This window comes from Pseudophryne corroboree, chromosome 6, assembly GCF_028390025.1.
Source record: "Pseudophryne corroboree isolate aPseCor3 chromosome 6, aPseCor3.hap2, whole genome shotgun sequence".
Lineage (NCBI taxonomy): Eukaryota > Metazoa > Chordata > Amphibia > Anura > Myobatrachidae > Pseudophryne > Pseudophryne corroboree.
Window position 1 is genome coordinate 507678845 of NC_086449.1, and position 17989 is coordinate 507696833.

A 17989-nucleotide genomic window follows, 5' to 3' on the forward strand; every position below is an offset into this window, starting at 1 on the left:
TTGTGTAAAATCAAAGAATATTGTTTTTTTGCAGAAGAACTACAAGTCCCAGCAAGCCTCCCCCGCAAGCTGGTACTTGGAGAACCACAAGTACCAGCATGCGGGGGGGGGGGGGGGGGGGGGCGCTGGTACCTGTAGTTCTACTGCAAAAAAAAATACCCAAATAAAAACAGGACACAGACACCGTGAAAGTAAAGCTTTATTACATACATGCCGACACACACATACTTACCTATGTTCACACGCCGACCTCTGTACACTTCTCCAAGTAGAATCCGGGGTACCTGAAAATAAAATTATACTCGCCTAAATCCAGTGTGTCCTGTTCTTTTTTTGTAATCCACGTACTTGGCAAAAAAACAAACCGCATACCCGATCCACGCACTGAAAGGGGTCCCATGTTTACACATGGGACCCCTTTCCCCGAATGCTGAGACCCTCCATGACTCCTGTCACAGAGGGTCCCTTCAGCCAATCAGGGAGCGCCACGTCGTGGCACTCTCCTGATTGACTATGCACATCTGAGCTGTCAGACAGCGCATCGCACAGCCCCTCCGCGGGTAACCTCACCGCTGACCGCAAAGTTCCCACCATTGAATATAATGGAGCGGCTGTGCAATGTGCTGTCTGACAGCACAGACGCGCATAGCCAATCAGGAGAGTGCCACGACGTGGCGCTCCCTGATTGGCTGAAGGGACCCTCTGTGACAGGAGTCACGGGGGTTCTCAGCATTCGGGGAAAGAGGGGTCCCCTTTCAGTCCGTGGTCCGGGTATGCGTTTTTTTTTTTTTTTTGCCAAGCACGTGGATTACAAAAAAGAACAGGACACAAGCTATACTGGATTTAGGCGAGTATAATTTTATTTTCAGGTACCCCATGGATTCATCTTGGAGACGTGGACAGAGTCGGCGTGTGAACATAGGTAAGTATGTGTGTGTCGGCATGTATGCAATAAAGTTTTACTTTCACGGTGTGCGTGTACTGTTTTTATTTGGGTTTTTTTTTTTTGCAGTAGAACTACAGGTACCAGCGGGCCCGTTTTTCCCCTGCATGCTGGTACTTGTGGTTCTCCAAGTACCAGCTTGCGGGGGAGGCTAGCTGGGACTTGTAGTTCTTCAGCAAAAAAACAATATTCTTTTATTTGTCACAATGCTATCAGCCCATCATCCGCAGCCCATGGATGGGAGGGACAGCCTCGGGCTTCACCCCTGGCCCTTGGGTGGCTGGAGGGGGGGGATCCCTTGATTTAAGGGGTCCCCACTCCTCCAGGGTACCCCGGCCAGGGGTGACTAGTTGGGGAATTAATGCCACGGCCGCAGGGACAGATATAAAAGTGTCCCCCGGCTGTGGCATTATCTCTCCAGCTAGTGGAGCCCGGTGCTGGTGTTAAAAATACGGGGGACCCCTACGTCTTTTGTCCCCCGTATTTTTGCACCAGGACCGGACGCAGAGCCCGGTGCTGGTTCTAAAAATACGGGGGATCCCCTGTCAATTTTTCCCCCGTATTTTTACAACCAGGACCGGCTCAAGGAGCCCGAGGCTGGTTATGCTTAGGAAAGGGGACCCCACGCAATTTTTTTCAGGGTTTTTTAACCATTTTTGTGCCGTCCGAAAAGTCGAATCCAGGACGCACTTATCCGTCAATTGGTCCGTTTTTCGACAGCGGGACTGTTGAATCCGTTTTTAATTGAATATGTCGAATTCCGGCACCCGCCGGCCGGGATTCGACGGTCGAATTGTGTCGAATTTAAAAACGGGCGAAAAAAAGGCGCAATTCGTCCGGAATTGCATATACCCCATAGTATAGATACAGTAACTTTGTGTCCTGTAGCATGATATAATACAGATACAGTAACTTCATGTCATGATCCCTACCCGTTACCTAAGCTCTGAGTCACCCCAGTGTCTTTATGCTGCTCCATGTGTCTCCATCCTGTGTGTGTTTGTGTGTGTCATGTTAACTATTGGCCAGCTGGGCTCCAGAGCTACCTAGTGCTGTACACAAAGCCCCAGTATTCCTCACTTCTCATACTGTATTTGTTGCAGACCTGTCCCCTCTGTATCCGTGAATGTGAGGTGGGCCCCAGAGACGGACCCTATAAGCTTCCAGGCCCTATAGCATCAGTACCCCTTTCACCTACTTAGTTAAGACACTGGGTACAGGTAACCTAAAATATTGGCAAGAGGAACTCCACCTTCAGTCTACTGTACCTTTGGATGGGACCATATGGGATACATACATACATTGTTAGCGATTAAAATGTTGACATGCACAATATCAGCACTGCCGTAATGTCACCATCTAACACTAATGTCGACATTCTGTTAACATGTTGGATGGTGTCGTTTTAACTATGTTGACATCATAACATTCGACATTCTGCTGTTGATATTTTGATTGTCAACTTGGCTAATACTTATCGACCAAAGACATGTTATCAGCAAATTGAGCAAATGTTTGCATAACACAGGAATCGCCAACAATGCTTACATGTGTTTCAAACAGAAGGTTCGAGTCTATGGCAGATTTTCATGTAAACATGAATAAATATGTTGACGTAGTTACATACATAGTGCCTTTATTTATTTGCTTGGTGGTGCTCCCCAGAGTCAGGTGTGTAGACACTTAACAAGATGAAGAGAAAATTAGATTGATTATTCGTGTAAGATTAGTTAACTTACTTTTAATAATTCCTACATAAGATATCAGATGAGTAATCTTACCCACAGAAGCTGGATACTTGTCATGTTCCCTCAAAAATATACAAATGCCTTATATCTAATATCTTATGTTGGAACTAGATAGGAGTTTTTGACACATACCAGGAGAGTAGGAAGTTAATTATGTAAAGGTTACTGCAGATAAACTCACATGCATATGTGTTGCCACTAATATGTTGTAACCATCATTTTACATTTGTGCGCTTAAAAATTCAGTTTTTCTCAGAAAATGTATATGAAGGCAAAATAGTTACAAGAGTATCATTCATGTGACCTACATATTAGGTCCAGATATCATGTGTATACACTAATTTAATGATACTTGCTAGTTGCAACCATCATTTTAGTTTGTGCGTTTGTAAAAAATCAGTTTTATCATACACAGTGTAAATGTAGGTAAAATATCCACAACATTGCATATGTAGCATAGATATCGAATGCACATACCATATGTGTAGAATAATGCGCTGGTACCTGTGAGCCTGCAAAGTTACCAGGACGCCATGTGTTACTGTGTATTGATAGAAAAGGAAAGCTTGTTCAGCACTAGTGTCTGCAGAATATATTCTTCTCAAAGAGCATGCTGGTCTTTCAGACAACCAAGTGCTACATGATAATGACTCCTTAGTATTTTGAGCGTTAATGTGGAATACCACATCTTCTGTATAGTCTACGATAATAATATATTTCTTTCTGGAGGTAACTCCACTGAGTTAAATGCTTAAACTCTCACACAGTCCTTGATAAGGCTGGAACCTAATAAACACCTTATTTTGTGAACAAATTTTTAATTCAAATGTAATTGTAGTTTGCAAGATATTTAACCACTTTGTTGACCACCTTTGTGTTATTTTTGTTGCTACTTCGGGTTTCTCAATCTTTCTCTCATTTCTGGAATGCTTATTCTCAATAAAATATTGTACAGCAAATACAGAAGCCAATAGCAAGCTCCTGCTCTCGCTCCTGATGCATTGTTGATTGCAACTTTCATGTCATTGCTCATGCATTGCATTCGTGAAATAACTGCCTAGTCTCCCTGGTATTCAGAGTTGTACATGTTACCTGCCCACTACCTGTTCCATTTGGGGCCTAATTCAGAGTTGATCGTAGCAGCAAATTTGTTAGTTAATGGGCAAAACCATGTGCACTGCAGGGTGGGCAGATATAACATTTGAGAGTTAGATTTGGGTGGGGTGTGTTCAAACTGAAATCTAAATTACAGTGTAAAAATAAAGCAGGCAGTATTTACTCTGCACAGGAAGAAAATTACCCACCCAAATCTAACTCTCTCTTGCTTGTTACATCTGCCACACCTGCAGTGCACATGGTTTTGCCTATTAGCTAACAAATTTGCTGCTGTGATCAGGTCTGAATTAGGCCCTTAGTTTGATCGTCATCATCAGGTTATTCTTGGTGCAAAGGATTTGGCCGAAATCGTGTGTATGCGTTCAACTCCACATGGCCTACAATTTTGTCAACATTCTCTCAGAATTTTGCCTGCACGCTATCACGTCTCTGGGAAAGTACCCACAGATGACAAAAAAAAAGGAAGCAAGTTTTGAGTCGTGTAGAGTCAAGATAATAAGATACATTTAAGAAAACCCGAAAGTACGTGTCCTATTATGATCCACAAGAATAAGAGTGAACTGAACACCAACCAACCGTTATGACAATCACTACACCATAGAGCGACTCGATGTAGGCAGTAATGAGGAATAATAATCAAACCTTAGTTTCCATTAAACCGAGGGAGAAGGTTATGAAGTGAAATATTTAAATCCCAGCGTCTCCATATAGTAACTTTTCTGGACAAATTTTAGGGTTGGGGAGTCAGATTTCTTCCAATTTTGGGCAATGGCTGATCTGGTTGCAATAAAAATGTGATTTGTTACATATCTAGAGTACGTCTGTAGAGCAGCAGGATATTGGTGAAGAGCCGTTTCTGGTTGTAATGGGAGATAACCGTTAACCTAAAAGCTGCTACCAAAAGTGGGTGGAGTTTTGGACAAGTCTAAAAACATTGAAGAGAGTCCCTACCTCACCACCGTTTCTCCAACATAACTGGGAAAGTTTATGTATGCGTAACGGGGTGAGATATATTCGTTGTGTAAGTTTAACAAGCATTTGAGTGATTAATACATTTTGACATTGAAACACATTCCAAAAACTCTTACCCCACTCGTTATCTGAAAAGACAATACACGGATACTCTTCCCATTTAATTTAAACTAATAGTTTGTCCGCCTCACCTGGGGCCAGAATATACCTGTATCATGAAGAAATATTACCTGTTAAGGGTGGATATGATGACAACTTAGAGATTAGGAAGGACGGAGGAGAGGTCAGAACACTGGAGCCCAATTGTGATGACTAGATCAATTGCCTGATAAGCAAATATTTGTAACAGTCACATTTGGGAATACTATATGGAGATTGAATTTGGATAAAAAATTTGATACCAAAATTATCTTACGAGGTCAAGACACGTAGAGAGCCCCAGTTCCATCCATAGGGACAAGTAGAGGTCCAGGATCAGTTTAGAAATGGCTTGCAAGGACAATTAAGCTGAGGGAAGTATCATCTCAACACAGATTTTAATCATAGCATGCCAGTGATTCCGTATGATATCCGGTTGCTGGGATGCCGGTGGTCACATGGCTGCTAGGGCTAACCCTCGGAGGGTGGCAGCTAAGATTAACCCCACCCCCTAGTTACTAATGGCCGCTTGCTCAAGGAAGTTTGAGAAGCCATGCATCTTTCTTCCCTGAGTGTAAGGATTGCAGTGGGGTTGTGCTTATTTTTCAGTTTTCTGCATTTCACTACACATTGTTTAATTAAACTGACAGTCCCCACTACTGTTTTATAGTTCACATCCAGTTTTTGGGGTAAGTCTATGGGAATTAATGTTCTTGATATCCAAAATCAAATGGGCTATTAATTGTCCTCTGAAGCTGATAAAGTCCCATTTCTAACCATCTTGACAGTATACCGTGATACATATCTGACTAAAACACGACTCTATTTGGTGCCAAGTTTAGGGAAAGCACGTTGGAGTAAAATTAACTTGGTCCCGAAAATGGGGCACGTCTCTAGTGCTTACCACTGTAAATAATGTAAGATCTTTATTTCTACGCTGAGCCTTTTTCTTTTCTTTTTTTATACGTTAGACTGTATTTAAATGCAAACTAGATTGATGCTTATTGAGATCTAATACTTTTGTGCCAATGGCACTTTGTATGGACTTCTCCTTTTTGATTTACATATTCAGATGCATTGCTAAGATAGCTACATTTTAGATGATCCTATACGTCAATGGCGATGATAAGCCTAATTAAAGGAAGTAAACAGCAGTCCTTGAAAATAGATCAATGTCATCTTAATTCTAGTTCAATGTGTATTCTTAGTCTGTAAAATAAATCCTTTATTTTAGTAATACCCCTTTTCCACTTACGAGCACGGGTCGCAGCCGGGAACCTGACACGGGAGCTGCCCCCTGCTGCGACCCGTGCTCGGCCCCTTTCCCATCAGCAGTCACAACCCGGCATATGCCGGGTTGGTGACGCTTCTAGTGACGCGGCAGGGGCGGCGCAGGGAGATCACATGATCTCCCAGTGCCGCCCTTCCATACAGTGTAAATGGGAGCCGTGTCGCATCGACACGGCTCCCGTTTACACTACAACCCTACCCGGATCATTCCCGTGTCCTACCCAGGTAAATAGCCGGGTAAGATTCACGGGTCACTTGATCCGGGTTTACCCTTTTCCACTTGCAAAAAACACGGGTAAATGCGCGCCCCCGTGCATTTACCCGTGTTTTTTGAGCTAGTGGAAAAGGGGTATTAGTGTTTAATTACTTCACATGGTTACACTGTCTTTTGGCAAATATGGAAATTTCTATTTTTATATAATGTCATTTCTCTGTGTATTGAAGATGTGCTTTTACATGGTTTTGTATCAATCTGCATCTAGGGTGAGGCACAGCAATGAGCAGCCTTGTTGTGGGTGTTTAGGGGGTTAATGTATGTTTGTGGTACCGGAGCACTACCAGCACATAATCAGTTGCATGCATTCTTATAATGACCTCTCTATTCCATTACACCAGGAAGGTGTTGGATGGATGCTCTAGAGCTGGCGTTGAAATGCTCCAGTCTGTTGAAACGCACCATGATCAGAGACGGTAAAGAGCATGACTTCAGTGCCAGTGGTGAGAACAGCCATGTCAGCTTCTATGGTCTTCTGAGAGCTAACACCCTCAACAGCAATGAGAACTTCCAGTAAGTCAGTCCATATCTACCCTTCCACTACTCAGAAGATGAAACTTAAGTCAGTATGTGCTACTCCAATATCTGATTTAATCATTCACTATCCAATATAGTGATGTGGTTCATCTGATCATTTCCACAGTCTGCAATGTCCTGCTAGCAAGAAGAACATGAATTTGAATAGTACATAATTTTTATATAGATATAGTAATTAGCAAGTCTATATATTTCAGTAAAATTTTTTGATAAGAATAATTGTGTTTTTAAAAGCTAAGTTAGGTGAGTAGGCTTTATTTACACTCTATCTTTCCAAATGTATTATCATTTTATTTATTTTATGAGTTGATGTATTCTGTACTCCATTGTGTGTCCAGGTTAAATGACAGTGAAATTGAAAGACAGCACTTTAAAGATCAAGACACCTATTCAGATAAGTCTGATAAGGAGAATGATCATGAAGAATCTGACAATGATGTCCTGGGTAAAAGTGAGGACAGTGACAGCGACACATCAGAGAGACAGGATGACTCATTTATTGACCCTGAACCCATCGATGTGATTAAGGAAACCACATATCTGGAAGAAGTGAATGAAGAGCTAGGAGAGGTGAGCACAAAATGTTTCCAGATTATATATTATTCATCCATGCTACACTGGCCTCTGCTGTGCTGCTTTTCCATCAGTGTAAGGATAAGACACTGCTGTACAAACCTTCAAATAAAGTCTATATTCTTTACATTGCTGCAAGTGACATTTTATTGCTAAGCGATTGTAAGAGATAGCTATGTTTAGCATTTGTCTGTCTGCTCAGGTCTGCAATAAATCAAAATGACAGCATCTGCAGCACATACTTACACATTACAGCAAGGTCTCAGACAGTTGATCCTGCTACTTAATGCAAAAGGATCTTATTTCAGTTTGGTCCCATGAGGCAAGATCTGGATTTTCTGCTCTATCAGTTTCTCATCTCAGTCAGTGGCAGAACTACAGTCTTTGTAGTGGATGGGAGCTGGAGGTGACTGGAATTCTAAAGTTTAATTCATCATTACTTTTCAGTCTAAGTTAATACTACTTTGAATGCAGATCCTATGTTTGTGTTGTATTTATGCATGTTATTTTTTTATTTATGATCTCAAAAATGTGGTTACGGCAGCAGTAGAAAACGTATGCACTATAAAATGTTGTGGACTAGTGGGTTATTGTTAGTGCATATTGCATACCTCCCAACTGTCCCGATTTTTGGGATTGTCCCTCTGTCCCACTCGCGGGCTGCAGTGTCCCGCGGTAGAGAGGGTTAGGTGGGGGCTCCTGTCACTCACTGCTCTTCATAACAGAGCAACGGTCAATAGACTCTGCATGCATGCGCACAGTGTCTATTCACGGGAGACCGAGGGATCAGGGGCATGTCAGCAGCTCACAGAGTGCTGACCATGGCCCCACAGTGACGAAAATGGGAGGCGTGGCTCCTGATGGTGGCATTCCCATGAAGCCACACCCCTTTTCTCACACGGAGCCACGTGACCGAATCCAGCATTTGAGGGTCTGGGTGTTGGGCAGTATGGTATTGGTAAATACATTTCTGCATATTACAGCTAAAATTGTTATGCTACCTTATGTTTCAATTATACCTTATTTGGTGTACAGCACTACATCATATGTTGGCGCTTTATAAATAAAGGATCATTTTTGGTTTTGCTGTTTTGTATTACAGAACTGGCAGAGCCCTGGGACCAATGCTTGTATATAGCAGCCCCTGAGGTTCTGGTTAGAGAGATGGGCACGATATGAAGTATATTCCTATATGGCAGTGCAGCTTTAATGTGAAGGACATTGTTCTCTAAATTTATTTATGTGCTACTAATCGACTGAGCTAGTATGACTACAGCAATTATAATGTGCAATGTACTACCGAAACATTATGTTCTCAATGCTTATTGAAGTATTTCCTGAATGCAACACATTGTGCAAAACCTGTATTTCATCTAATTCCATATACGGACTTGTCACTATTTGTGTACCAAACATGAATGTTGTGTAACAAATAAAGGTGCATGATGTTTGGCACATTTTGCAGAATTTGAAAAAAGCCCTCATAACAATTGTTCTTACTAATCCTGATATTTTCACAATACTTTTTTTCTTTTTCTTTTTTTAAGGCTGGTGAGGCATCACAAACAGAAACCGTTTCAGAAGAGCACAAAAGCCTAATCTGGACATTGGTGAAGCAGGTGCGACCGGGAATGGACCTGTCCAAAGTGGTGCTTCCGACCTTCATACTGGAGCCCCGTTCCTTCCTGGACAAGCTCTCTGACTACTATTATCATGCAGACTTTCTGTCTGAGTGAGTGAGCACCAGCCACCCTGTAACACAACCTAAAATATTTGTGAATCTGCTTTTTGAGTAGTCTTGAATAATGGAAGGAGAAACATGGTTACAGTTCATAGTCACAAAAAAAGTAAAAGAAGCATAAAATGATTAGTCTACCCTAAACTAAAATTTAGTTAGGGGTGGAATGTATTAAAATAGCATGCAGGATTAAACTAAAATAATTCTTCAGCAAGATACTCGTCCTGATGTGCAAGAAATTCTAGATCTGACCCAGATTTATAGCTTGTAGGACCTAAAGTTTATGATAAAATAGGTAACCTAGCCTCTCCTTTTTTGTTTAAAAAATGCAGTCTGTACTCTATTCTGCAAAACAAAATCTCAGTATAGGGGTATATGCAATTGCGGTCAAATTCCCGAAAATGTCGAAAAACGGGACATTTTCGCCCCAAAAAAAAATAATCGACAATGCAATTCAGTACTTTTCGTCAAAAAAACGGACTTTCCAAATTCGACTTTTTGAAATTCGACATTTGTCAAATTCGACATTTCTGCAATGGTACAAATGCGGCATTTCGATAAAAGTATATTCAATTGAAGATTGTAAATTCGACAACAGTGCTTTTAGACAGTAAATTCGTCATTTTCAATCCGCCTCACTTTGCTGGCGGAATCTAATAAAAATTTTTAAAAACATGTTTTTTTGTTTTTTTTATTGGTAATAGCATATCTATTTATATTAGAAGGGATTAGGTACTTGGTTTGTCTATTTAGGAGGCACAAGTATTTTTTCTATATTTTTTAAAATATATATATTTTTTTTTTTATGGAATGGGTTAAAAATCAGGAGAGAAAAAAAGCGTGGGGTCCCCCCTCCTAAGCATAACCAGCCTCGGGCTCTTTGAGCCGGTCCTGGTTGTAAAAATTCGGGGGGGGAAATGACAGGGGATCCCCCGTATTTTTAGAACCAGCACCGGGCTCCACTAGCTGGGGAGATAATGCCACAGCCGGGGGACACTTTGATATCGGTCCCTGCAGCCGTGCCATTAAAACCCCAACTAATCACCCCTGGCCGGGGTACCCTGGGGGAGTGGGGACCCCTTCAATCAAGGGGTCCCCCCCCCTCCAGCCACCCAAGGGCCAGGGGTGAAGCCTGAGGCTGTCGTCCCCCCCCCCCCCCCCCACATCCATGGGCTGCGGATGGGAGGCTGATAGCCTTTTGTGAAATGAAAAAATATTGTTTTTTGCAGCAGAACTACAAGTCCCAGCAAGCCTCTCCCGCAAGCTGGTACTTTGAGAACCACAAGTACCAGCATGCGGGGGTAAAACGGGCCCGCTGGTACCTGTAGTTCTACTGCAAAAAAAATACCCAAATAAAAACAGGACACAGACACCGTGAAAGTATAACTTTATTACATACATGCCGACACACATACTTACCTATGTTGACACGCCGACTGGCCACGTCTCCAATGTCGACGTCCGGGGTACCTGAAAATAAAATTATACTCACCTGATCCAGTGTCCGGATCTTTTATTGTAATCCACGTACTTGGCAAAACAAAAAAACGCATACCCGAACCATACGGACTGAAAGGGGTCCCATGTTTACACATGGGACCCCTTTCCCCGAATGCAGAGACCCCCTGTGACTCATGTCACAGAGGGTCCCTTCAGGCAATCAGTAAGCGCCAAGTCCTGGCACTCTCCTGATTCCCTATGCGCGTCTGAGCTGGCAGACAGCGCATCGCACAGCACCTCCATTAGTTTCAATGGTGGGAACTTTGCGGTCAGCGGTGGAGTTACCCGCGGTCAGCCGCTGGCCGCGGGTGACCTCACCGCTGACCGCAAAGTTCCCACCATTGAAGATAATGGAGGTGCTTTGCGATGCGCTGTCTGCCAGCTCAGACGCGCAAAGCCAATCAGGAGAGTGCCACGGAGTGGCGCTTCCTGATTGGCTGAAGGGACCCTCTGTGACAGTATTTTTATTTGGGTATTTTTTTTGCAGTAGAACTACGGGTACCAGCGGGCCCGTTTCCCCCCCGCATGCTGGTACTTGTGGTTCTCCAAGTACCAGCTTGCGGGGGAGGCTTGCTGGGACTTGTAGTTCTTCTGCAAAAAAACAATATTCTTTAATTTTCAACAAGGCTATCAGCCCCCCATCCGCAGCCCGTGGATGGGGGGGACAGCCTCGGGCTTCACCCCTGGCCCTTGGGTGGCTGGGGGGGGACCCCTTGATTGAAGGGGTCCCCACACCTCCAGGGTACCCCGGCCAGGGGTGACTAGTTGGATATTTAATGCCACAGCCGCAGGGAGCGGTATCAAAGTGTCCCCCGGCTGTGGCATTATCTGTCCAGCTAGTGGAGCCTGGTGCTGGTACAAAAAATACGGGGGACCCCTACGCTTTTTGTCCCCCGTATTTTTTGCACCAGGACCAGACGTAGAGCCCGGTGCTGGTTGTTAAAATATGGGGGATCCCCTGTCATTTTTTCCCCCGTATTTTGGCAACCAGGACCGGCTCAAAGAGCCCGAGGCTGGTTATGCTTAGGAGGGGGGAATCCACGCAAAAAATTTTTCAGGTTTTTTTACCGTTTTTTTTACATTTTTAAAAATCGAATCAAAATCCGTCAATTCGGCTGTTTTTCGACAGCGGGACTGTCGAATCCGTTTTTTATTGAATATGTCGAATTCCGGCACCCACCTGCCGGAATTCGACGGTCGAATTGTGTTGAATTTAAAAAAGGGCGAAAAAGTGCCGCAATTTGCTTGGAATTGCATATACCCCTTAGTCTTTTATTCATAAGTGAATAACAGTATGACAGTTAAATATACAACCGTATAGCGTAAGTAGATGTTATAAGAAAAACATCACTAAACTGAGATTGGGTAGGACTAGTAACAGGCTAGTACGAGTAGGAAGTTTCTAAGCTGCTGGAGGTTAGAAAGGAGACAAACTGTTTTGATGACTTGCTAGGGTGAGGACAAGAAGGAAAGGGAGCCTGCCCGTGAGAGCTTATATTCTAAGTGGAAGGAATGAACTTTTGGAGGGTGGTCTGGCAAGTTATGCATAGTGATAGGGTTGAGTAGATGAGCGAGTTATGAGACGTGCTAGTAAGATTTATTAAAAGATGTCCTTTTCTGTGGAAAATTGATCAAAAGTGTGACTAGGCAAGGGAATGTGTGCAGAAGAGAGGGGTACAGTGGGTAACGTCTTGGAGCGTGTGAATAAGTGACCAGGGTGAAGGTTAGGTGATGGTCGGAGGAGATGCAGGAAAGGTAGGAGGGAGTGTGGACAGAGATGTTGGTAGGTGAGTAGGAGTAATTGAGTGATTTTATACAATACATTGTAACAGTTTTAGGCAGGTGTGGAAAAAATGCTGCAAAGTAAGAATGCTTTAAAAAATAGAAGTGTTAATAGTTTATATTTATCAATTAACAAAATGCAAAGTGAATGAACAGAAGAGAAATAAAAAACAAATCAATATTTGGTGTGACTACCCTTTGCCTTCAGAACAGCATCAATTCTTCTAGGTACACTAGCACAATTTTTGAAGGAACTCAGCAGGGAGGTTGTTCCAAACATCTTGGAGAACTAACCACAAATCTTCTGTGGATGTTGGCTTGCTCAAATCCTCCTGTCTCTTTATGTAATCACAGACAGACTCAATGTTGAGATCAGGGCTCTGGGGGCCATATCATCACTTCCAGGATGATAGTTCTTGATGACATTGGCTGTATGTTTGGGATTGTTGTCTGGCTCCAGATTTATTTTGCAGCAGATCAGATGCCTCCCTGATGGCATTGCATGATGGATAAGTACCTGCCTGTATTTCTCAGCATTGAAGCACAAAGAAACTGGCAACAGTGAGGACTGTAGATTCAGTGGTTGGCTAAGGAAACTTAGTGCATCAGATGAAAGACACATCATGCTTACTTCCTTTAGAAATCAGGAAGATGTCTAACTGTGCCATCAACTCAGAACTGGCAGAAACTAGTGGGACCCAAGTACACCCATTTACTGTTCAGAGAAGTCTGGCTAGAAGTAGTCTTCATGGATTAATTGTGGGCAAAAATCCAAACCTTCGACATGGAAACAAGGCGAAGTGACAATAATGAGTGTCTGCAGGCAACAGTGAAGCATGGTGAAGGTTTCTTGCAAGTTTGGGGCTGCATTTCAGCAAATGGAGTTGGGGATTTGGTCAGGATTTATGGTGTCCTCAATGCTGAAAATACAGGCAGGTACTTATGCATTATGCAGTACCATCAGGGAAGCATCTGATTGGCTCCAAATTTATTCTGCAGCAGGACGACGAACACAAACATACAGCCAATGTCATTAAGAACTACAAGGAGTCCTGGAAGTGATGATATCCCCCCACCCCCCACAGAGCCCAGATTCTTACTTTGCAGCATTTATCCTGCAGGGTCCACAGGTTATCCACAGGATAACATTGAGATATGAGGTAGCGACAGCGGATTGGCACCAACGATCAAAGCTTTCGGCCTCCCAGAATGCATCCCTATATCCCCGCCTCCTGGCTCAGGCAATTCAGTTTTGTGCGGCAGGAGCCGGATTATGGTCAATGGGCTGCGGGCTTTTAGCAGCCATAAGCTTTTTTAATATTACTTTTATAGTCTTACTATATTTTTTGAGTGATGTTTCCATAAAGCATCTTATACGTACCTTAGAAAGTCACTCCAAAAACTCCCTGCTGGGTCGCGACAACGCTTACCCATGTGTACAGTGCTGTTTCGGTGGACGTCTGTGTAGGATATACTAGCATGTCCAGCAGACGTTACCAGGCAGCGACCGGAGCACGGGGAGAAGGTAAGGCATCGGTTCCGCTTAGAAGGGGAAACGCTAGACACAGCCGCACTGTTTTGGGATGGAGACTACCGAACAGTTCCTGACGCGGCTGCCACCTCTGTTGCACCTGCGCTAGGCCTCAGGGAACATAGGCTCAAGGGTTAGAATGAGTCCGCAATCCCTAGGGTATATGTCAGCAGTGGGGAGTAAGACACTCCCTTGGTTGCCCCTATCCCTCCCCCCCCCCCCCCCTTGGTTCATGACCAGTTTCCTCCGAGTCTCCTGCAATGAACGGAGTTCCTGCTTTCGTCTGAGACGCAGTGTATCTAAAAGACCCAGTCGCAGTATAGGCAGCTGTATGACTGGTGCGTCAGTGTTCACTTGGGCCTCTGTGTTCACTGTAGGTTAACGGGGCGATTGTGTACACTAATAGCATCTGGATCCACTAAGCGTTCACTAACGTATTGATCGATCCTGGAAGCGGGGTGAAGTCTCCCTGTATCCCACTCTCTTGAGCCGGGTGATACAGCACTAAGTCTTTATCTACCTTTGGTACAAATAGTTGGATAAGTGCCTGTTGCATATGAGTCTGTAAACTATTACTGCTGTTTTCTTTCACTGTGCAAATGAATACGTTTAAACTCCTATATAAGGTAATGCAGTAATATGTTTCTCCTACATACTTGAAGTATATCTAGTTGATTATGTGCTCATATTGCTTATTGGGGGTAATTCCAAGTTGATCGCAGCAGGAAATTTTTTAGCAGTTGGGCAAAACCATGTGCACTGCGGGGGGGGGGGGGGGGGGGGCAGATATAACATGTGCAGAGAGAGTTAGATTTGGGTGGGTTATTTTGTTTCTGTGCAGGGTAAATCCTGGCTGCTTTATTTTTACACTGCAATTTAGATAGCAGATTGAACTCAACACACCCAAATCTAACTCTCTCTGCAAATGTTATATCTGCCTCTCCTGCAGTGCACATGGTTTTGCCCAACTGCTAAAAAATTTCCTGCTGCGATCAACTTGGAATTACCCCCATTATACGAATGTATAACCTGTGACTGATATTTTCTGTCAGTTTCTGTGTATTAGGATCATCAGTGCTGGTGCAAGGCAGGGAGGGATCGGATTATATGTCACTTTAACAAATTTTAAAGTGATTGCAGTCACAATTTGTGTAGTTAACGCTGTAAAGGTGTGTGATTTATTTATCATGTCTAAGAAAGGCAAGGGTGAGGAGGATACACTCTACATCAGCACATACACTCATTTCATGTTTGTCTTGCAAAGCTGGGTTAACCTCTCAGGATATGGTTCAAAATGGATTATGTGCAAATTGTTTTCGCTTTCACCAAAGCCTCTTGAATAATCTGAGACAGGCACAGGTTCATGTTGAACCCCCATGATCTACTTTTGCACAGACATCATCCAGTATAGCTGAGCAGATAATGCCAGCTCCTATACCAGGGATAGGTTACCCTATTAACCCTTGCATGTAACATTCCACCTGGGGGTTATAACATCCAGTACAGGATTCGGCAGCCTCTCAAAAAAAAAAAAAAAACAGGCTGCAAGACTGGTGGTAAGTAAATCACATAGACATGAAACAGCATCTTCACAGTCTACACATGTTTCAGATGAGGACTTGTCGGTGGATGAGGACTCATCGCACTCCGGGTCTGCATACAGAGACGAGGAGGAAGGCCTCAGCTCAGTGGACATTCCTGAGCTGATTAGTGCTATGAAAGCTATTCTATCCTTAGAGGAGGCAGCAGAGCCTTTGTTAAAATCTAAGGCACCTGTGTTTAAAATAGTTAGGACTGAGTTTTCTGGGTCAGAACAGCTGATGGAAATTATGCAAGAGGCTTGGGTTACACCCAGTAAGAAGTTTAGAATTCCAAAGAAATTTAATTCTCATTATCTTATTCCAGCTGGGGACTGTTTAAAAAAGGGAGGTGGCTTCCAAAGTAGATACGCATGTCATCCGATTGGTGCGAAAATCTACTTACCGCTGCCTTCAACATCATTTAATGATGTCACTGATACGAAAATAGATGGCTTTCTTAAAACCATTTTCTCCTTGCCTGGGACAATCATAAGACCATCCATGGCTTCGGCTTGGATGGCAAAAGCAGTGGCACCCTGGGATGATGCATTGGGGATGAGCTTTCATTGGCATCTAGTGAGCAAAAATCCCATATTGCACATATCAAACAGGCGGCTATTTTTATGGAAGAAGCAGCCTTGGATATGGGTACAATTTCCTCTCAGGCATCAGCCTCAGCAGTAACAGCTCGCAGAGCGGTTTGGCTACGTACATTGAAAGCTGACTCAGAATCTAAGAAGGTTCTAGAGTCTTTGCCTTTTACTGGAGAGATTCTTTTTGGTAAAGAATTAAACAGTATTTTGGAGTCAGAAGCAGACTCCAAGAAAGTGAAGTTTCCTTCCACCCATAAATCCAAGCCTAGATTTCCAGCTTTTCGGCCCTTTCAGACTACAGGAAAAGGAAAGGGTTAAGGCAAACAGTCTCAATCTGACAAGTCTGGTAAGACTAAACAGCATTGGGCTACCAGAGGGCCGGCTTCCAAATCAGCAGATAAACCATCAGCCTGATTGTGCAGGCCCCCACCTGGGGAGCTCTAGGGTGGGAGGCCGACTTCTTCAGTTTGCACAGATCTGGCAGCAGTCTATCACAGATGCCGAGGTGCAAGAAGCGGTATATCACGGTTATGCGTTTGCTTTCAAGGAACACTCTCCTCAAAGGTTTTTTTTGTACCAGCCTATCTTCAGTGGAAACTAAAGCCAGGGCTTTGCAAGAGGCAGTTCAGAAGTTGCTTCAATCAGGAGTGATAATTCCAGTTCCTCCTGCACAACGAGGACAAGGTTTTTATTCTAACCTGTTTCTAGTCCAGAAGACAAATGGGTCGCTGCGGCCCATACTCAATCTCAAAGTGCTGAACAAGTACATTTGGGTGCCTCGGTTTTATATGGAGACTTTACGTTTCATTATTTTGGCCATGGAGCTGAAGGATTTTATGGTATCCCTGGATATCCAGGATGCTTACCTACATGTTCCTATAGCACTGTCCCATCAGCGCTATCTTAGGTTTGCTATCCTCCAGCAACATTTTCAGTTTCAGGCCCTACCATTTGGTCTGGCCACAGCTCCAAGAGTGTTCACCAAAATTTTGGTGTTAATGGAATCTTATCTCCATCAGCAGGGGATAAGTATTTTTCCATACCTCGACGACTTATTAATCCTGGCACAATCTCAGGAATTGCTTCAGTGTCATCTGCAACAGACAATAGCTTGTTTGCAGAAACACGGTTGGCTCATAAATTGGGCAAAATCGTCCCTGGTTCCATTACAATGGATGACTCACTTGGGGGCTATGTTGGATTCGAGTCTTCAGAGAGTAATTTTACCTCTGAACAAAATATCCAAAATTCACTCAAGGATTCAGGAGCTGTTACACAGTCAAAAGGTATCCAATCACGCAGCTATGCGTGTGATGGGGTTGATGGTGTTGACATTCGACATGGTGGAGTATGCTCAGTTCCACTCGAGGCCTCTGCAACATCTGAGCCTTTCCAAATGGAATGGTTTTCATCAGACAATAAAAACGCAGACTATGGTCCTTCCTCTGGATATCAGAAACGGATGCCAGCCTTCAGGGCTGGGGATCGGTGTCAGGAAGGAGTTGCTTCCAGGGGCAGTGGACCAAGGAAGAGTGTTGCCTGCCAATAAATATATTGGAACTTCGGGCCATATATATGGCACTTATTCAGGCAAAGGATATCCTTCAGGGTAAACCAGTCCAAATCCGCTCGGACAATGCAACGGCAGTAGCATACCTCAACCATCAGGGAGGA

General features: G+C 43.6%; 1 protein-coding gene across 13 annotated transcripts in view; it reads left to right on the forward strand.

Moving 5' to 3' along the window:
- The window catches only part of OSBPL8 (oxysterol binding protein like 8), a 425114-nt gene that overhangs the window by 355585 nt on the left and 51540 nt on the right, over positions 1-17989 (forward strand). For all 13 annotated transcript variants that reach the window (XR_010179465.1, XM_063927418.1, XM_063927415.1 and 10 more), the window contains 3 exons: positions 6823-6994; positions 7357-7588; positions 9139-9323. Coding sequence is in view for 12 of the 13 variants with exons in the window: in XM_063927418.1 (XP_063783488.1) it covers positions 6823-6994; positions 7357-7588; positions 9139-9323 (589 nt within the window). In the remaining variant the exon portion in view is untranslated. The remainder of the gene's footprint in view (positions 1-6822; positions 6995-7356; positions 7589-9138; positions 9324-17989) is intronic.